Source organism: Trachypithecus francoisi, unplaced genomic scaffold (assembly GCF_009764315.1).
Source record: "Trachypithecus francoisi isolate TF-2019V2 unplaced genomic scaffold, Tfra_2.0 Lachesis_group4, whole genome shotgun sequence".
Lineage (NCBI taxonomy): Eukaryota > Metazoa > Chordata > Mammalia > Primates > Cercopithecidae > Trachypithecus > Trachypithecus francoisi.
The window spans coordinates 110665459-110686165 of NW_022681469.1; the positions used below are offsets into that span (position 1 = coordinate 110665459).

General features: G+C 58.2%; 1 protein-coding gene and 1 long non-coding RNA gene across 8 annotated transcripts; one reads left to right on the top strand and one right to left on the bottom strand.

Moving 5' to 3' along the window:
• Positions 1-2873: 2873 nt before the first annotated feature.
• LOC117073638 lies at positions 2874-4153 on the bottom strand. The gene is made up of 2 exons (XR_004433301.1): positions 4026-4153; positions 2874-3477 (listed from the first exon to the last, which is right to left on the bottom strand). It is a non-coding gene; the product is annotated as an uncharacterized LOC117073638 (long non-coding RNA).
• A 2596-nt stretch (positions 4154-6749) lies between these two features.
• LOC117073637 (putative GTP-binding protein 6) lies at positions 6750-18005 on the top strand. Of its 7 annotated transcripts, XM_033194778.1 has the most exons (11): positions 7022-7154; positions 8302-8473; positions 8713-8850; positions 10422-10492; positions 10691-10821; positions 11464-11531; positions 12996-13154; positions 14336-14544; positions 15457-15605; positions 15699-15980; positions 17244-18005. In XM_033194778.1, the coding sequence occupies exons 2-11, from the start codon at positions 8314-8316 to the stop codon at positions 17365-17367; spliced, it is 1491 nt and encodes a 496-aa protein (XP_033050669.1). In that variant the 5' UTR covers positions 7022-7154; positions 8302-8313; the 3' UTR covers positions 17368-18005. The 7 variants fall into 7 exon arrangements, with proteins under 7 accessions (XP_033050663.1, XP_033050665.1, XP_033050666.1 ...); XM_033194772.1 differs by lacking the exon at positions 8302-8473 and having other exon boundaries at positions 6750-7196; XM_033194774.1 differs by lacking the exon at positions 8302-8473 and having other exon boundaries at positions 6751-7154.
• Positions 18006-20707: the final 2702 nt, after the last annotated feature.

Here is a 20707-nt window from a genome sequence, read left to right on the forward strand (position 1 = left end):
TGCACTCCAGCCTGGGCGACAAGAACAAAACTCCGTCTCAAAAAATAAATAAATAAAAATAAAAAAACTGTAAGAGCCCAGCGTCCTTATACAAAGGCTGGAATGTCACCAAGGCCACCAAGAGTTTTGCCGAGGCCTTTCCTGGGCCTTGAACCATGACAAGATTACGAAGGAATTCCCAGCAGGACCCATTTGGGTTTAAAGAAGTTTTACTGGGGGGTCTGAAGAAACTCCCCAGGCCTCCACAAACAAGGTTTCCTAGGGTGTAAGGGATCTGTCCAAACCTCCATGGTTTACCAGGAGATGAGATAAGGGTAATCAGCACCCCCCCAGACCCACCTATAGTGAGACAATTTACTGATGCTCCAGAGAAAAGTCTTTAGGACTCAGACCTACATTATAGATTAGAAGAAATTAATGCTTCATGCCTTTTTTTTTCTCCTGAGGCCGAGTCTCACTCTTGCCCAGGCTGGAGTGCAATGGCGCGATCTCCGCTCACTGCAACCTCTGCCTCCCGGGTTCGAGCGGATTCTCCTGCCTCAGCCTCCTGAATCGCTGGGATGACAGGCACCTGCCACCATGCCCGGCTAATTTTGTATTTTTAGTAGAGACGGGATTTCCCCATGTTGACCAGGCTGGTCTCAATCTCCCGACCTCAGGTGATCCACCCCCTCAGGTGATCCACCCGCCTCGGCCTCCCAAAGTGCTGGGATGACAGGCGTGAGCCACCGCACCCGTCCCACTTACGTCTTTGCATGAATGCACACTTTACACATATAGCATACAAGGTACATAAGCACTGGAAAACTTTGTAATTTTGAGTCTGGTGGTAATTTCCAGACCTTCTCCCTGTACCCGGTTACAGAAATAAAACCTGTCCTCTCCCAGTTCATCCACGTCGCGTTGTTGGGCTGTGAGAAAAAGCAGGCCGAGCTTCGGTTTGGTCTGGGAACAAGAGAAGTGACATTGTGCCATCATGATCGGTTTTCTTCCCTCTTTTCCTCTATCAGGACATAGTATCAATAACAGAGAAGACAGTAAGACATTTACCACCTCATCAGCAAGAATGTTAATCCCCACTGTTCCCCTCCCGCATCTCCCAAAACCACTGGAAGAAACGAAAGCAGGGCCAGGCACGGTGGCTCACGCTGTCATCCCAGCACTTTGGGAGGCGGAGGCAGGTGGATCACCTGAGGTCAGGAGTTCAAGACCAGCCTGGCCAACATGGAGAAACCCCATCTCTACTAAAAAAATACAAAATTAGGGGCATGGTGGTGCCTGCCTGTAATCCCAGCTACTCAGGAGGTGGAGGCTGCAGTGAGCCCAGATCGTGCCGTTGCGCTCCAGCCTGGGCAACAAGAGCAAAACTCTGTCTCAAAAAGAAAGAAAGAATGAAAGAAAGAAAAAAGAAAGGAAGGAGGCGAGGGAGGCGAGGAGGCGAGGGAGGCGGGAGGGAGGCGAGGGAGGCGAGGGAGGCGAGGGAGGGGAGGGGAGGGAGGCGAGGGAGGCGAGGGGGCGAGGGAGGCGAGGGAGGGGAGGGAGGGGAGGGAGGGGAGGGAGGGGAGGGGGGGGAGGGAGGCGAGGGAGGGGAGGGAGGCGAGGGGGGGGAGGGGGGGAGGGGGGGAGGGGGGGAGGGGGGGAGGGGGGGAGGGGGGGAGGGGAGAGAGAAAGGAGGGGAGGGGAGAGAGAAAGGAGGGGAGGGGAGAGAGAAAGGAGGGGAGGGGAGAGAGAAAGGAGGGGAGGGGAGAGAGAAAGGAGGGGAGGGGAGAGAGAAAGGAGGGGAGGGGAGAGAGAAAGGAGGGGAGGGGAGAGAGAAAGGAGGGGAGGGGAGAGAGAAAGGAGGGGAGGGGAGAGAGAAAGGAGGGGAGAGAGAAAGGAGGGGAGGGGAGAGAGGAGGGAGGGGAGAGAGAAGGAGAGGAGGGGAGAGAGAAAGGAGAGGAGGGGAGAGAGAAAGGAGAGGAGGGGAGAGAGAAAGGAGAGGAGGGGAGAGAGAAAGGAGAGGAGGGGAGAGAGAGAAAGGAGAGGAGAGGAGGGGAGAGAGAAAGGAGAGGAGGGGAGAGAGAAAGGAGAGGAGGGGAGAGAGAAAGGAGAGGAGGGGAGAGAGAAGGAGAGGAGGGGAGGGGAGAGAGAAAGGAGAGGAGGAGAGAGAAAGGAGAGGAGGGGAGAGAGAAAGGAGAGGAGGGGGAGAGAAAGGAGAGGAGGGGAGAGAGAAAGGAGAGGAGGGGAGAGAGAAAGGAGAGGAGGGGAGAGAGAAAGGAGAGGAGGGGAGAAAGGAGAGGAGGGGAGAAAGGAGAGGAGGGGAGGGAAGACGGGAGGGGAGGGAGGAGATCTACGTCCAGCGAGAAGCTCCCAACACAGACCACACACCCTGGAAATATCTGCTCCTATGAGGATTCTGGAGACAGGGTCTCACTCTGTTGCCCCGGCTGCAGTGCACCGGTACAATCACAGCTCACAGCAACGTTAGCCTCCCAGGCTCAGGCGATCCTCCTGCCTCAGCCTCCCTAGTAGCTGGGAGGACTAGGCGTCCACCACCCAGTCCAGCTAATTTTTAAAATTTTCTCAGGGCCAGGCACGGTGGCTCACGCCTGTCATCCCAGCACTTTGGGAGGCCGAGGCGGGTGGATCACAAGGTCAGGAGATGGAGACCAGCTGGGCAACATGGTGAAACCCCGTCTCTACTAAAAATAAAAAAGATTAGCGGGCGTGGTGGCGGCGCCTGTAATCCCAGCTATTGGGAGGCTGAGGCAGGAGAATCGCTTGAACCGGAGGTGGAGGTTGCAGTGAGCTGAGATCGTGCCACTGCACTCCAGCCTGGGTGACACAGTGAGACTCTGTCTCAAAAAAAAAAAAAAGAAAAGAAAAAGTATTCTTACAGAGAAGAGGGTCTCACTGTTGGCCAGGCTGGTCTGGAACTCCTCGGCTCAGTCAGTCCTCCTGTGTTGGCCCCCGATGGTGCTGGGAGGACAGGCCTGAGCCACCGCCCGGCCACCTACAGCTTTTTGTCCCCAAATTCAGACCAGGAAGAGGCACAGCTCAGGCGTGAGCAGCCTGAGTCGACGCCAGGTGGCGCCCAGATACCGAGCCAGCTCTGTCTGCAACGCAGCCTCATCCCCGGACCTGCATGTCCCCTCTCGTCCCAGAGCTCGACACCCCCAGAGCCATCATCCCCCCCAACCGCAGGGCTCACCCTTCCAAGGACCCCTGGCCGGGGTCTGGGCCTGCGAGGTGGTCCGTGGACTCGCTTACGGACACTCCTTCTGCTCAGCCTCCTGAAGCCCTTGGATGGCTTGGAGGGCACAGAGACCAGGTACTAAAGGATACTGATGGCTACACACACGTCCCTGAGCTCACCCCCTGGGGACGCCCAGAGCTCCTCCCACAGCACCTTCGAAGCTCTCATTCCATCTCTCAGTCTATTAACAGGGCAGACGGAGCCCAGGAGATTGACGGCTACACACACACACACACACATCCCTGAGCTGTCCACCTGGGGACGCTCTCATTCTATCTCTCAGTCTATTAACAGGGAAGACAGAGCTCAGGGATTGACGGCCACACACACACACATGCACGCACGTCCCTGAGCTCTCCACCTGGGGATGCCCAGCGTTCCTCCTACAGCACCTTCAAAGCTCTCATACTGTCTCTCAGTCTATTAACAGGGCAGATGGCACCCAGGAGATTGTCAGCTACACACACACACACACAACACACACACACACACACACACGTCCCTGAGGTGTCCACCTGGAGACGCTCTCATTCCGTCTCTCAGTCTATTAACAGGGAAGACAGAGCCCAGGAGATTGACAGCTATACACAAACACACACAACACACACACACACACACACACACACACACCTGACTTCACACCTGGGGATGCCCAGAGCACCTCCCACAGCACCTTTGAAGCTCTCATTCCGTCTCTCAGTCTATTTAAACAGGGCAGATGGAGCCCAGGAGATTGTCGGCTACATATACACATACACATACACGTACACACACACACACACACACACACGGAGCCCAGATTGACAGCTACACACCCCCCTCCCCCTACACACACACGTCCCTGAGTTCACCACCTGGGGACGCTCTCATTCCGTCTCGCAGTCTATGAACAGGGAAGACAGAGCCCGGAGAGGCCTCTGTCCCGCGCTGCCTGGCAAATCTGGGTTCGATTCTGAGTTCAGCGATGTTAAAAAATAATAGTCTACGTCCCCTGCTTAGGGCTACATATAGCAAACCCTATTTACCCCGGCTGGGCACATCACGATTCCACCTGCAGAGGCTCCCATCACTGTCCTAGGTCCATCCCAGCTTGGCGATGGTTCCAAATGCCTCCCCCGACCGCTCCCCCAGTCAAGGTCTTGCTCTGTCGCCCAGGATGGAGTGCGGTGGCGCGATCTCAGCTCACTGCAACCTCCACCTCCCACGTTCAAGAGATTCTCCTACCTCGGCTTCTGGGGTAGCTGGGACTACCGGCACCTGCCACCACGCCCAGCTAATTTTTGCATATTTAGTAGAGTCGGTGTTTCTCCGTGTTGGTCAGGCAGGTCTCGAACTCCTGACCTCAGGTGATCCACCCACCTCGGCCTCCTAAAGTGCTGGAATTACAGGCTTGAGCCACTGTGCCTGACCTCAGACACTATTGATGCTTCTTGTTTGAGATGGGGTCTTACCTCTGTCACCCAGGCTGGAGTGCAGTGCTGCAATGAGCTCACTGCAGCCTCCACCTCCTGGGCTCAAGTGATCCTTCCCACCTCAGCCTCGCGAGTAGCCGGGACCACAGGCACCCACCACCATGCCTGGCTAATTTTTCTTTTTCTTTTTTTTTTTTTTTTTTTTGTAGATAAGGGGTCTTACCATGTTGCCCATGCTGGTATCAAACTCCTGGGCTCAAGCAATCCTCCCACCTCAGCCTCCTTCCCAACGCATAAATGGGGGAGACATTTCTGCACAGTCTCCGCTGTCTCCCCCATTCTGTTTTACAACTACGGTCACATAAAGTAACGCAAAAAGGCGAGCCCCGTTATTCCCCTTAAAACGTAGCCTGGAGCTTGCAGGAACCTGGCAGGTGGTAAAGATTCAGAGGCCAATTGAGATCACACGAGTTTAAGCTAATTCAGGTGATTTTAAGCTAATCAAGGGCCCCTTTCACGCAGGTGACTTTAAACGAATCGAGTTCTCCTTTCACAGAACTAAAAAGGTAGGTTAATTTACACAAATGCGCAGGCTACAGCCACCTGTCCTTCCTAGGGACTTCGGGCGGAAAATGTCACCTCTCACACCGGTAATCCAGCCCTGCAGGGCTGTTAGGAAGGGAATTAGCAGCTGGGATACCCCGATCCTACAATGAGGGGGAATTAGCAAACCCTCCTGAAATACCAAGAAGGCTACGGCTTCCTGCAGACGCTTAAGGAACATGCCAAATGCAACTGATCTGAAAAATCAAGAACTGCTGGTGAGGGCTGGGGTTGCGGGACGCTTTGCACACACGGGTCAGTTTGTGGGGGAGCTTCTACTGGGACCGGCTGCCTCTCACCATCCCTTGGACCCAGTGGGGCGCCGTTCGCATCTTCCTGGCATCTCCCAGGCCCCTGCCCCACTCACAGCTCCTCCGCAGGGGCTCCCGAGGCTGGACTCAGACCTGCTGGATCCCATCCAGGCCCCCAATGTAGACTCAGAGACCCCTGGGATGGACTCGAGGCCCCAAAGCAGATCAGGACCCTAAGAGCTGGACTCCACCCTCCAAAGCAGCATTCGGGACCCTCACGGCTGGACTCGAGGCCCAAGGCAGACATGGGGACCCCTGGGAGGCGTCCGGGATCCCCAGGACACGATTCGAGGCAGAGTGGGGACTCCTGGGCGGTGTTCAGGACCCCCAGGGCTGGACTCAAGCCCCCAAGGCAGACAAGGGACCCACCTGGGCGGCGTCCGGGACCCCCCCCAGAGTAGGTCTCCAGCCCCCAGAGCAGAGGTGGGGACAACTGGGCGACGTCCAGGACCCCCCGAGCTGGACTCAAACCCCCAAGGCAGACGTGGGGACCCACCTGGGCGGTGTCCGGGACTCCCACGGGGGAACACCAGTCTCCAAGGCAGACGTGAGGACCCCCAGGCGGTGCCCGGGACCCCCGGGCTGGACTCGAGCCCCCAAAGCAGACATGGGGACCCCTGGGTGGCCTCCGGGACCCCCAAAGCTGGACTCATGCCCCCAGGGCAGACGTGGGGACTCCTGGGCGGCTTCCGGAACCCCCACAGCGGCACTCCAGGCTCCAGAGCACACGTAGAGACCCCTGGTCGGTGTCCGGGACCACCAAGACTGGACTCGAGCCCCCAAGGCAGACGTGGGGACCCCGGGACGGCGTTCGGGATGCCCGGGGATTGAAGTCAAGCCCCCGAGGCGGCGTTCCGCACCCTCGCAATCAGACTTGGACTCTACCCAGCGCGGAACAGGGTAGGACGGGAGCGAGAACAAGGTGGGTGAAGGGCAGCGCCGCCGGGGCTCGGGATCCTGGCGCCTACACGGCCGGCGGCTGCACCGGGCCCCGGGTCCACGAGGAGCAGCCCACGACTAATAACACGTGGCCCGGCCCCGCCTCCCTTGCCCGCGGCGCTGGGGAGCCCGCCCCGGCCGCACGCCAATCACCAGCACGTGACGCGGGCCGACCAATGAGGAGCACGCCCTGTGCCGAGGAGCGGCGCTGGTAAGCCCGCCCCAGCCGCACGCCAATCACGAGCACGTGACGAGGATCGGCCTGTGGGCAGCCCCCGCCCCACTGCTCAGCCGCCCGACGCGCCATGTGGGCCCTGCGGGCCGCTGTACGCCCGGGACTGCGGCCCTCCCGCGTGGGCCGCGGCCTCCCGGCTCCGAGGGCAGCCGCGCCGTCCTGTCTCCTGCGCGCGTTCGCCCATGCCGGCCGCAGGGGCCCCGGGAATCTGGAGGGGCTATGGGACGGAGGGCGGGGTCTGCGGGCGGACGGCGGCCGAAGCCGCGCGGAAGACGACGAGGAGGAGCCGGAAGATGCGAACGAAAACACGGAGGAGGAGCTGCTGCAGGGAGAGCCTCTGCTGCCGGCGGGGACCCAGCGCGTGTGTCTGGTTCACCCTGACGTCAAGTGGGGCCCGGGGAAGCCGCAGATGACGCGAGGTGACCGCGGCGGGGCTTCCAGGAGAAAAACGGGAGCTGCAGATCTGGGGGCGGGGCTCTGAGGGGAGGGTCTCATAGGTGGAGATTCAGGGGCGGGGCTCTGATGAGCATCTCATAGGTGGAGGCGCAGGGGCGTGGCTCTGCAGGGAGGAATTCATAGGCGGAGACTCGGAGGCGGGGTTCGGGAGAATCAAGTGGCGATTCGGGGGCGGGGCTCGGGAGATTCATAGGTGGAGAGGCAGGGTGGGGCTCTGAGAGGAAGATCTCGCCTGGCGACGTAGGGGCGGGGCCTCAGGGGGCGAGGCTTTAAGAAGAGGATCTGATAGGTGGAGATGCAAGGGTGTGGCATTGGGGGCGGGATTCTGAGGGGACTATCTCCTAGGTGGAAATTCAGGGGCGGGGTTCTGTGGGGAGAATCTCATAGGTGGAGGCAGGGGCGTGGCTCTGCAGGGAGGATTCATAGGCGGAGATTCGGGGGCGGGGCTCAGGAGACTCATAGGTGGAGATTCGGGGGCGGGGATCCGGAGAATCACAGGAGGAGACGCAGGGCGGGGCTCTGAGGGGAAGATCTAAGGTGGTGACGTAGGGGGGGGCTTCAGGGGGCGAGGCTCTAAGGAGAGGACTGATGGGTGGAGACGCAAGGGCGTGGCGTGAGGGGTGGGGCTCTTAAGGGAGGATCTCCTGGATGGTGATGCCCGGGCCAGGCTCTGAGAGGAGGTGTCATAGTTGGAGGTACATGGGCAGGGTTCGGGGGAGGAGGCCATGGGTGAAAGGGTGGGGCTTATGGGGAAGAGGGGAGGCTGTCATAGGTGGAGGTGCATGGGGCGGGGCTTCAGGGGGAGGGGCCTGTGGGGAGGAGCTTGTGGGGTGGGGTCGAGCCCGTGGGATGGAGCCCATGGGGTGGAGTGGGATGGGGTGGTTCTCGCTGATAGGACCCCCGTTTCTCTTGCCCTGGGTTAGAGGTAGGCACGGTGTGTTTGAGGTCAGGGGAGGGAGGGTGTCCAGGGGACCAATCCGTGTCCAGTCTCCCCCCACTCCCCTAGGAGGAAATGCAAATGAGTAAGTCGCTGCATGTGCCAGAGTCTCAAAAACGTTGATTTTTTTCCCTCGGAAGTCCCTGTAGTCGATGAATGGTTTTCCTTTACGGGTGTTTTCCAAAATGGTCAATCCTTGGAACAGCGGAAGCCCCAAAGTGCTCAGAACAGCGCGCAGACCTCTTGCCTCTCTGCTCCCAAAACCTGCCCGTGGTTCCTCAGTAATCCCTGAGCACCCCCAGCTCCCCGGTTTCCTGCTGCACCCTCCAGGAGCCCAAATTCCACGTAAGGCAGGGTCGCCCTCGTGTCCCGCCATGGCTCCGGCGTCCTTCCCTGTCAGATTCCTCCTTAGAGGACCTACAGGGCACGGAGTCATATCTGGGGACAAACGCCGGCTAGGGGTGCGTTCTCAGGGGCCATTGTCTCAAGGACAGGAGGAGGCCTCTCTCTGGGCGGGTGTGGACGGGGCCCCGGGCCTACCCCGAAGGGAAGCATCTCTCACGATGGTCTTTGTGTCCCCGCAGCCGAGTGGCAGGTGGCGGAGGCCACAGCACTGGTGCACACGCTGGACGGCTGGTCCGTGGTGCAGACAATGGTCGTATCCACCAAATCACCGGACAGGAAGCTCATTTTCGGCAAAGGAAACTTCCAATACCTGACAGGTGGGTCCATGCAGACCTGCTCCTTCCCCAAACCTCCTTTCCTGTCCGCTGCTGCCGAGAACATTCGACCCAGACAGACTGAAGGTCGGGGGTCTCGCTGGGGTGCCCAGATGATCTGGGAGCACACACCAGTAGGAGTCGGAGGACGCTGAGGCTGCACCTGTGTTGAGACTCACACCCGGCCCTGGAGAGATTTAAACTGGTCAAGGTTAGGTCGGGGCAGTTTTTAGAGTCCAACAAACAGGGTGGGCAGTGGACTGGCTGTAACCCCACCTGCCCCTGCAGCCTCCAGCCAAATCCTCCTTCTGGGTAGCCCCTGCGCAGTCTCTAAGGCTGGGGTCCTGCACGGGATCCTTGCGCTTCCCAGGTTTTTGACCATACGGCTTACAGTGCAGAGTGGGGAAGACCCTACTCACTTGCCGAGGTGGGGGGTCGGCTTCCCTGGGTCTCTTGCCAAGATGGGGGTCCCCTTCCCTGCCTGACTCAGATGCATGTCATCCCGGCCGGGATGTGTTCACACGTCTCTGTGTGTGTCGCACCAGAATGTGTTCACCATCCGTGTGTCCACACTGGGATGTATCCACTGTGCATGTGTCTGTGTGTGTCCCTGTCAGGATGTGTCACACTGTGTGTGTCTATGTCTGTTCCACCGGCTGTGTCCACCGTGCATATGTGTGTGTGTGTCCTTGTCAGAACATGCTCACCATGTGTGTGTGTCCGTCAGAATGTGTTTACTGCGTGTGTCTCTGTGTATGTGTCTGTGTGTGTCTGTCTCTGTTGGGATGTGTTTACTGTGTGTGTCTGTATGTGTGTGTCTGTGTGTGTGTGTTTGTCCCTGTTGGGATGTGTTTACTGTGTGTGTGTGTGTGTCTCTGCATGTGTGTCTGTGTCTGTCCCTGTTGGGATGTGTTTACTGCATGTGTATGTGTGTCCTGGCCGGGATGTGTTTACTGTGTGTGTGTCTGTGTGAGTGTCTGTGTGTGTGTGCATGTGTCAGTGTCCTGGTTGGGATGTTTACTGTGTGTGTCTTTGTGTGTGTGTCTCTGTGTGTGTGTCTGCATGTGTGTCTGTGTCTGTCCCTGTTGGGATGTGTTTACTGTGTGTGTCTCTGCATGTGTGTCTGTGTCTGTCCCTGTTGGGATGTGTTTACTGTGTGTTTGTGTGTCTGTGTTTATCTGTGTGTCTGTGCGTGTCTGTGTCTGTCCCTGTTGGGATGTGTTTACCGTGTGTGTGTGTGTCTGTGTGTGTGTATCTGTGTGTCTGTGCATGTCAGTGTCTGTCCCTGTTGGGATGTGTTTACTGTGTGTGGATGTGTGTGTGTCCTGGCCGGGATGTGTTTACTGTGTGCGTGTGTCCCTGCCGGGATGTCTTCACCGTCTGCATGTGTATGTGTGTAAGGCACACGCCCCTAGAGACACACCGTCTCCCACACTGACTTCCTGGATCCTGGGTCTCGTGCTCAGGAAGTCGGGGACGCCTGTGACCTGGGCACTCCAAAGGGCATCGTGGGCTCATCCCGCAGTCCAGGGACCCGGACGGCCAGCCTCTGACGGGACCCCCTCTTCTGTTAGAAAAGATCCGAGGGTCTCCAGACATCACGTGCGTCTTCCTGAACGTGGAGAGGATGGCAGCCCCGACCAAGGTACCACAGAACGTGGCTTGCTGTGTTTGTCCCCATATTCCCCGTGATGAAAGAGTGGACGCCACAGTGTCCCGCCAGGTGGGGGACAGATGGGGACACGGTGGGGTTAAGGCATGACAGACGTCCTCCTTCCTCTCAGGTTGGCCACCAGCACCTGGCCTTCCCCTGTGGCTTCTCAGTTGCTCTCTCCTTTTGTAGAAAGAACTGGAAGCTGCCTGGGGCGTGGAGGTGTTTGACCGCTTCACAGTCGTCCTGCACATTTTCCGGTGCAACGCCCGCACGAAGGAGGCCCGGCTTCAGGTGGCCCTGGCGGAGATCCCGCTGCACAGGTATCGTGACGGGGTACCTGGGCCCCTCCGTTCTGTACTCACCTGTAGGTCGTTCTGGGGGTACGTGAGGAAGAAACCCATCATGGGGGACTGGGCGCGGCGGCTCACGCCTGTCATCCCAGCACTTTGGGAGGCCAAGGCAGGCGGATCACGAGGTCAGGAGATCAAGACCATCCTGGCTAACACGGTGAAACCCCGTCTCTATTAAAAATACAAAAAATGAGCCGGGCGTGGTGGTGGGCACCTGTCGTCTCAGCTACTCGGGAGGCTGAGGCAGGAGAATGGCGAGAACCCGGGAGGCGGAGCTTGCAGTGAGCCGAGATCATGCCCCTGCACTCCAGCCTGGGCAACAGAGCAAGACTCCGTCTCAAAAAAAAAAAAAGCGCTGTGGGGTCACTGTCTTCAAGGCCTGATGGCTCGTTTTCCCCGACCGCCCACCCCAGCTCCCATGAGGTAGGTCCCCTCGGCCTGGGACACAAGTTACTCACAGTGTCTGAGCTACACGCAGAGCGGGGTCCCCAGCGCCAGCTCCTCCCTTCTGCCCGGAGGCCCTAGCTCAGTGCCCCCTTCACCTTGGCCTCGACCTCCGCTGGGAGGGAGACAGCGTCCGCAGAGAGCGAGGCACTCCTGTTCCCATGCCAGGTCGAACCTGAAACGGGACGTCGCCCACCTGCACCAGGGAGCCGGCTCGCGCTACATCATGGGGTCAGGTAACTCGGGCCGCGTCCCAGGACGTCCTGGGAATGGGGGCATCCGCGGCAGCCACCCTCAGCCCTGGAAGATGCCGACAGGGTGGGAGCCAGCTGGGGGCTCGTCTCCTGATAGCATTTGAGGAGATAGGAGATGACGGTGGTTCTTTGAGGTTTTTGCCCAAACAGGGAGTCACAAACTGGGGATTTAAAGAGCAGAAATCTATGCTCTCCCATCTTGGAGACCAAAAGTCTGAGATCTAAGGTGAGGACAGGGCTGCGCTCCCTCCAGAGGCTCCTTCCGCCTCTCCCAGCTCCTGGGGGCTCCTGGCGTCTCTGGGCTTGTGGCTGCATCACTCCAGTCTCTGCCTGCATCTCCACATGGCCTCCTCCTCTGTGTCTGTGTCTCCTCTTCTGTCTCTTACAAGGACACCTGTCATTGCATTTATGGCCTATCCTAATCCAGGATCATCTCATTTCTAGATCCTTCTCTTAGGACCAACACCCTATTTCCAAATAAGGTCCCATTCACCGGTTCTGGGAATTAGGATGTGGACAGAGCTTTTGGGAGAACCACAGTTCCATCCACTACAGTTGTATCCAGTTCCCTCTGGAGGCTCTAGGGGAGGGTCCCTTCTGCCTCTTCCAGCTGCTGGGGGCTCCCGGCGTCTCTGGGTTTGTGGCTGCATCACTACAGTCTCTGCCTCCATCTCCACGTGGCCTCCTCCTCTGTGTCTGCGTCTCCTCTTCTGTCTCTGAGAAGGACACCTGTCATTGCATTTATGGCCCACCATAATCCAGGATCATCTCATTTCTAGATCCTTCACTTAGGACCAACACCCTATTTCCAAATAAGGTCCCATTCACCGGTTCTGGGAATTAGGATGTGGACAGAGCTTTTAGGAGAACCACAGTTCCATCCACTACAGTTGTATTCACTTCCCTCTGGAGGCTCTAGGGGAGGCTCCCTCCTGCCTCTCCCAGCTCCTGGAGGCTCCCGGCGTCCCTGGGCTTGTGGCCGCATCACTCCAGTCTCTGCCTCTTAGAAGGACACAGGTCTTTGCCTTAGGGCCCACCCTAACCTAGGACGGTATCTTGAGATCCCACAAAGAGCATATTTCCAAATCAGGTCCCATTCCCAGGTTCTGGGACTTCGGATGTGGAAGGGGTATCCCTGAGCCCCGCGCCCAGTGACGTCCCGGGCTGGGCCCCGGTCGGAGGCCTCCGTAGTGCTCAGGCCTTTCCTTTCTTCCCCAAGTCACGGGAAGCCCTCATCGACCTCACAGGGTGGACGCCTGGAGGCGAGATCCCGTCCGCCGAGCACAGCCCTTTCTCATGGAACGGGGCTGCGTTGGGGCTGCTGCTGGGGAAGGCAGCCGGGCCCCCAGATGCCGGAGCAGGAGCAGGCCCCGGGCCCTCACGGACCCTTGGTGGCACCCCCCGCTCTTGCGTGGCTCACCACCTCCCCGTCTTGGCTGCTTTTAGGAGAGTCCTTCATGCAGGTGCAGCAGCGTCTCCTGAGAGAGAAGGAGGCCAAGATCCGGAAGGCCCTGGACAGGCTCCGTAAGAAGAGGCACCTCCTCCGGCAGCAGCGGACGAGGCGGGAGTTCCCCGTGGTCTCCGTGGTGGGGTACACCAACTGCGGTGAGCCCCGCAGGGAGGACTGGCCCAGGGAAGGGGTTCCCCTAGTGTCCGTGTGCAGTGCACCAGCTGCGGCGAGAACTTGCCCAGGAGAGGGACTCCCCGTGGTCTCTCTGGTGGGGTACAGCAAGGCCATGGTGAGGACGCCATCTACCCCGTCCTCCTATCCAGAGCATTACCACCCCGTCCACACCACAAGCTTCCCTCCGTCTACACCATCGTCCTGTCTACACAGTCACCACTACCCCGTCTATACCACCACCCTGTCTATACCACCACCCCGTCTACAGTCTACCCGTTCTACACACAGCGTCCCCTTCGTCTACACCGTCCTCCTGTCTACACCATCACCTCCCGTGTCTACACCATCCTCCTGTCTACACCATCACCCTTGCCCCGTCTATACCACCACGTCTACACAGTCCACCCATCTACACCACAGCGTTCTCTTCATCTACACCATCCTCCTGTCTGTACCATCACCTCCCCTCTGTCTACACCGTCCTCCCGTTTACACCATCACCACCGCCCCATCTATACCACCACCCCGTCTACACAATCTACCTGTCTACACCACAGCGTTCATCTACACCGTCCTCCTGTCTACACCATCACCTCTCCTCTCTCTACACTGTCCTCCTGTCTGCACCATCACCCTTGCCCCATCTATACCACCATCCCTTCTACACAATCCACCCGTGTACACCACAGCATTCCCTTCGTCTACACCATCCTCCCATTAACACCATCACCACTGCCCTGTCTATACCACCACCCCATGTACACAGTCCACCCGTCTACACCATCACCTCCCTTCTGTCTACACCGTCCTCCCAGCCACAGCAACACCACCACCCCCTCTCTACCATCCCACCATCTACGCCATTGCCAGATCTACACAGACGATCCCACTCCCATCCACACCTTCTCACACACACCGCCTACAGCACCAGCTCCCCTGTGTCCACACGGCGGCCCTGCTGCATCGGCCTGAGAGCAGCGACGGTGGCTTCGTCCCGCACGTCGTGTCCAGCCCAGGGGTGCCCGAGGGGCTCGGGGACTGTGTAGCCCGGGGTGCAGCCACCCAGGAGGGTGCGGTGGTCTGCATTCGGAGGGCCTGGGTGCCGTGCCAGGGGTTGGGACACGAGGGTCTCTGCGGCTCCCTGACCTCCACGCCCTCCTAGGAAAGACCACGCTGATCAAGGCACTGACGGGCGACGCCGCCATCCGGCCGCGGGACCAGCTGTTTGCCACGCTGGACGTCACGGCCCACGCGGGCGCGCTGCCCTCACGCATGACCGTCCTGTACGTGGACACCATCGGCTTCCTCTCCCAGCTGCCGCACGGCCTCATCGAGTCCTTCTCTGCCACCCTGGAAGACGTGGCCCACTCGGTGAGTGCGGGAACGCCATGGGCCGGGCGCTCGGACACCCACACAGCTACAGGCCGGGCACTCAGACACCCACTCGGCCCAGGGGCCGGGCGCTCGGACACCCACAGAACTCAGGGCTAGAACACCATCTGCCTCCTGGGGCTCAGACTGAGTGTCCCCCAAGCCTGCCATGCCCCAGGGCAGAGGCTGAGCGGTTGCCCCAGCCTCACCAACACTCAGGGCCGTGTTCTTGCCACCGTGAGCCCGTGTAGAAACAGGAAGCCTCGACCCCCTTGGGCTCCAGCGATCCCCCCACCTCAGCCTCCTGAGTAGCTGAGACCACAGGCGCGCACAACCAGGCCCGGCCCATTTTTGTGCTTCGTGTAGAAACCGTCTCGCTCTCTTGCCCAGGCTGGTCTCCAACTTCTTGCCTTAAGCCACCTCCCAAAGTGCTGGAGTTGCAGGAAAAATGTTATTTGTATTAAGTGCCTCCAAACAAACAGAAAGGAGACGGGGATACTCCAGCCATATACATGGTAGAAGTAGACACGGCTGTTTTCTTCCCTGTGTTTTTCATATTTTGTATCAGGAACCTGCCCGTAAGAGGTTTTAAACGTGAGAAAAAGCATCCTTTAAAGACGAAAGATCTGACAGGGGGATGAAGCTGCCCAAAGCTCTGAAGACCCACCGGGTGGGCAGGTGGTGGTGTCGACACACATGGCACCCCCTCGTGCGTGGGTCTGGGGGTGCAGATCTGCTGCCTGTGGCGTGGAAGGCTGGTCCTGGGGAGTCCGAGCAGACTGCACACAGGGGTACCTGCCACTCCCAGCCTGTTGTTGGGAGCTCGTGCCAGCCCCTCTCCCGGGCCGGTCTGCAAGCTTGGGGTCGGACACCGGGAGCTTCGCAGCTCTGACCGCACGGCCCGGCCCGCAGGATCTCATTGTGCACGTGAGGGACGTCAGCCACCCCGAGGTGGAGCTCCAGAAATGCAGCGTTCTGTCCACACTGCACAGCCTGCAGCTGCCCGCCCGGCTCCTGGACTCCATGGTGGAGGTTCACAACAAGGTGGACCTCGTGCCCGGGTGAGTGCGGCCCTGATGCCTGCAAGCATCTCCTTCCCCTGCATGCACTGGAGCCGGGTGGTGCAATGCCCCGTCTCCTCCTATGAACCGCAGCGGTGGCAGCCGAGACACAGGGAGTGGCCCCAGGCTGTACCCCGTGGGCAGCACACTCCTGGGCAGGACCCTGATTTCGTCCGGCCGCCCTGAGGCTGAGCGGGGCCTGTGGCATCCCCACCCTGGCAGGTACAGCCCCACGGAACCGAGCGCCGTGCCTGTGTCTGCCCTGCTGGGCCACGGGCTCCGGGAGCTGAAGGCTGAGCTCGATGCAGCCGTTTTGAAGGCGACCGGGAGACAGATCCTCACTCTCCGCGTGAGGCTCGCCGGGGCCCAGCTCAGGTGAGCGGCCAGCCGGGGCAAGAGACGGGATGGTGCTGTGGATGCCTGTCTCTGCCTCTGAGATGGGCTTTTGGTGGGTACAAAAAGAGCTGTGGGGTCCCCCGAGAGCTTTAGGATGTCCAGATGTGATGAATGGGTTTGCATCAAATGGATGTGTGTGACTGCATACAACAGGTGCCTAACCTGTGCTGACAGGCGAGGGATGTAGGTCTCCCTGCCGATAAGCAAGCAAGCTCCAGCTGGATGCAGTGGCACAGGCCTATAACCCCAGGACTTTGGGAGGCCAAGGCGGGAGGATTGCTTGAGCTGAGGAGTTTGAGGCCAGCCTGGGCAGCACAGTGAGATCCCATCTCTACAGAGAATAAACAATTACGCCAGGTGCGGTGGCTCACGCCTGTAAAATCCCAACACTTCAGGAGGCTGACACTGACGCAGGCCGATCACCTGAGGTCAGGAGTTCGAGAAACCAGCCTGGCCCACTATGTGAAACCCCGTCTCCACTAAAAATACAAAAATTAGCCAGGCCTGGTGGTGGGCACCTTTCATCCCAGCTGTTCAGGAGGCTGAGGCAGGAAAGTTGCTGGAACCCAGAAGGCCAAGGTTGCAGTGAGCTGAGATTGCATCACTGCCCTGCAGCCTGGGCGACAGACGGAGACTCCATCTTGAAAAAAAAATAGCAACTGATGGAGGCACACACCTGTCGTCCCACCTACTTGGGAGGCTGAGGTGGGAGGATGGCTTGAGCCCAGGAGGTTGAGGCTGCAGTGAGCCATGATCGCACCACTGCACTCCAGCCTGGACTATACAGAGTGAGACCCCCATCTTAAAAAAAAAAAAAAAAACAAAACGAGCACAGTGGCTCATACCTGTCATCCCAGCACTTTGGGAGGCCGAGGCAGGCGGATCACGAGGTCAGGAGATCGAGACCATCCTGGCTAACACGGTGAAACCCCGTCTCTACTAAAAATACAAAAAATGAGCCGGGCGTGGTGGCAGCGCCTGTAGTCCCAGCTACTCAGGAGGCTGAGGCGGGAGAATGGCGTGAACCCGGGAGGCGGAGGTTGCAGTGAGCCGAGATCGCGCCACTGCACTCCAGCCTGGGCGACAGAGCGAGACTCTGTCTCACAAAGAAAAAAACAGGGAAACAGAACAGTCTGATGAATGAATAGTTTGGGCTAAGCTCTTTTTAGCGTCATTATTTACTGTGAAACTAAAATACTTATGGTTTCTGCTTGTTTCCGTACAACGCGCGTCTCTCCGCAGCTGGCTGTATAAGGAGGCCACGGTTCAGGAAGTGGACGTGATCCCTGAGGACGGGGCGGCCGACGTGACGGTCATCATCAGCGACTCGGCCTACGGCAAATTCCGGAAGCTCTTTCCAGGATGAACGGACCCTCGTGGAGGCCTGGGGAGCTGTGGCGTTGCTGCTGTGTGTCGGGTGCAGCCGGGTGCCCCATCTGGCTCTGGGCCCGCCTTGTTGCCAGCCATTTGCTGGGATGAACGCACAGGCTGGTGTCACGGCCACGGCTGCCCCAAAGCGGGTCTCGCCCGAGCGTCCACTCCACACGATTCCAGCGGGCCCTCAGTGCCTGCTGGGAACTGGCTCCCCTCGGAATGTTTCCGTAGCAGGACATTAAACCTTTGTTTTGACTTCCGTAAGCAGCGTTTCCAGTTCCTCCTGCACCTGCCATGAGCCGTGGCCCTGGTGGGGCACCGAATGGCTCCTCCGCCCGGCTGTGTTCACACACGGTATCGTGTCCCATGGTGGCGTTGGGGCAATGACTGAAAATCAGGTTTCCCGGCAGCACAGAGAACCGTTCCACAAAAGTAGAAGGGAAAGAAAACAGTTTTATTAAAGAAGAAACTTCAAACCAGACCAGGACGTGTGTCACAGACCATCCGCTGAGATGCAGAGAGAATTTCACCTGCATGTGGCCAGGCCGTCCAGCTGTTACACGTACATTCGCCGTCTCCAACAGGAAAACAAAACGCCTGGTGTGTTTTGAGACAGCCTCACTCTGTCGCCCAGGCTGGAGTGCAGTGGCGCGATCTCGGCTCACTACAGCCTCTGCCTCCCGGGTTCAAGCGATTCTCCTGCCGCAGCCTCCTGAGGAGCTGGGATTACAGGTACCCACCACCACGCCCAGCTAAATTTTGTATTTTTAGTAGAGATGGGGGTTTCACCATGTTGGTCAGGCTGGTCTTGAACTCTTGACCTTGTGATCCACCGCCTCGGCCTCCCAAAGTGCTGGAATTAGGCGTGAGGCACCGCGCCCGGCCTCCTGAATTAACATTTTTTTTTTTTGGAGACAGAGTCTTGGACTGTCACCCAGGCTGGAGTGCAGTGGAGCGATCTCAGCTCACTGCAACCTGCGCCTCCTGAGTTCCAATGATTCTCCTGCCTCAGCCTCCTGAGTAGCTGGGATTACAGGTGCGCGTCACCATACCTAGCTAATTTTTTGTGTTTTTAGTAGAGACAGGATTTTACCATGTGGGGCAGGCTGGTCTTGAACTCCTGACCTTGTGATTCGCCTGCCTCGGCCTCCCAAAGTGCTGGGATGACAGGCGTGAGCCACCGTGCCCGGCCACCATACTCAGCCTCACAACTTGATTTTTTAAAACCTCTGACCTGAAAAAGGTGCCCAATGAATTAACTTTTCCTTTTTTTTTTTTTTTTTTTTGTTTTGACTTGGAGTCTCAGACTGTCACCCAGGCTGGAGTGCAGTGGCGTGATCTCAGCTCACCGCAACCTTTGCCTCCCAAGTTCCAGTGATTCTCCTGCCTCAGCCTCCTCAGTAGCTGTGACTACAGACACCTGCCTCCGTGCCTGGCTAATTTTTGTATTTTAGTAGAGACGGGGTTTCACCCTGTTGGCCAGGCTGGTCTCGAACTCCTGACCTTGTGATCCGCCCGCCTCAGCCTCCCACACTGCTGGGATGACAGGCGTGAGCCACCGCGCCCGGCCTGAATTAACATTTTCTAAAGACGCCTCCCGCCTGCCATCCTGAAAGCCGCCAAAGCTGTCTTGGCTGCACTGGTGGTGACAAAAGTCAAACATAAATTTGACTTTGTCTTCCTTGATTTAAACGATCTGTATGAATTCGGGGATGGTGTGGAAATGCTCCCGACAGACCCCAGAGTTTCCCGATGGGGATTCGGGACCAGTGGAAGTCAGAGAGGTTCCCTGCAACTTCTGCATCTCCGCAGGCCCTTCCCGAGCCCTGATCCAGCAGAGTCGTGGGGCTGCCGTAGCCGCTGGGTGCGCCCCAGGAGTGCATCTTTCTGGATCTGGGGGCAACTTCATTTCCCCATTTCCCCGGTGGCAACCGGGTACCAAAAGTAGAAGTGGGTTTTTGGAAAATGAGTCATTAGGTCCCAAAGAGAACCTATTCCAGCATGGACTCGATAACCCTCTTGAGGACCATCCTGAGAAATTCTGACATCTGCTGTTATACCATGAAATAAACGGGAGACCTCCTCGGGAAAGGGGAAGAAAAATGGTGGCTGGTGTCCACTGTGGCTGAGAGAACTTGAACCAGCAGCTCCAACGAGCAACATGTAGAAAATGACGTACAGGCCAGGCACGGTGGCTCACGCCCGTCATCCCAGCAACTTTGGGAGGCCGAAGGGGGCAGATCACTTGCGGTCAGGAGTTCAAGACCAGCCTGGCCAACATGGTGAAACCCTGTCTCTACTAAAAATACAAAAAAATTAGCCGGGTGTGGCGGCGCACGCCTGTAGTCCCCAGCTACTCGGGAGGCTGAGGCAGAAAAATTGCTGGAACCCGGGAGGTGGAGGTTGAAGTGAGCCAGGATCGCACCACTGCACTGCAGCCTGGGCAACCAGGGTGAAACTCCGTCTCAAAAAATAAATACAAATACAAAGTTAATCAGGCACGGTGGCATATGCCTGTCATCTCAGCTACTCGGGAGGCTGAAGCAGGAGAATCACTTGAACCCCGGAGGCAGAGGTTGTAGTGAGCTGAGATTGTGCCATTGCACTCCAGCCTGAATGACAAGAGAGAAACTCCATCTCAAAACACAGAAGTATTTCCAGGATCAGTGTCTGAAACTAGGAGCCTTCAGGCTTCAGAGGCAGAAAGAAGCCTGCACTGAAACCAGCGAGTCTCTCAGGGCGCGTTCAGCGGGGAGGTTCTCTCCCTTATACCCACAGGAGTTTACTTCGCGGAGGTGACTAGGGCTAGCACAGAGAGACCACGGAAAGAAGAAATTACTCCTGACCCTTCCCGAGAGAAGAGGCCGCCATGCCACGCAGGGCACAAGGGGATGCCTGGGTTTGGGTTGGGAGGCAGGAATGAACGAGGGAACAGCCTGGGCCACAGCCTTTAAGGGGCTTCCACAGAACAGGGCAGCAGGGCTGCGGAACGGCTCAGGGTTGACAACTTTGAACAGTTCTGCTGGACCCTGAGCTGTGAGGCAGGCTCTACTGGGATGATTTAGTGCCAGGGAAATACTGGCTTGAGGCCGGGCACCATGGCTCACGTCTGTAATCCTAGCATTTGGGAGGCCAACGCAGATAGATCACCTGAGGTCAGGAGTTCGAGACCAGCCTGGGCAACACGGTGAAACCCTGTCTCTACTAAAAATACAAAAAAATTAGCTGGGTGTGGTGGCGTACGCCTGTAATCCCAGCTACTTAGGAGGCCAAGGCACGAGAATCACTTGAACCCGGAAGGTGGAGCTTGCAGTGAGCCGAGATCGCACCAC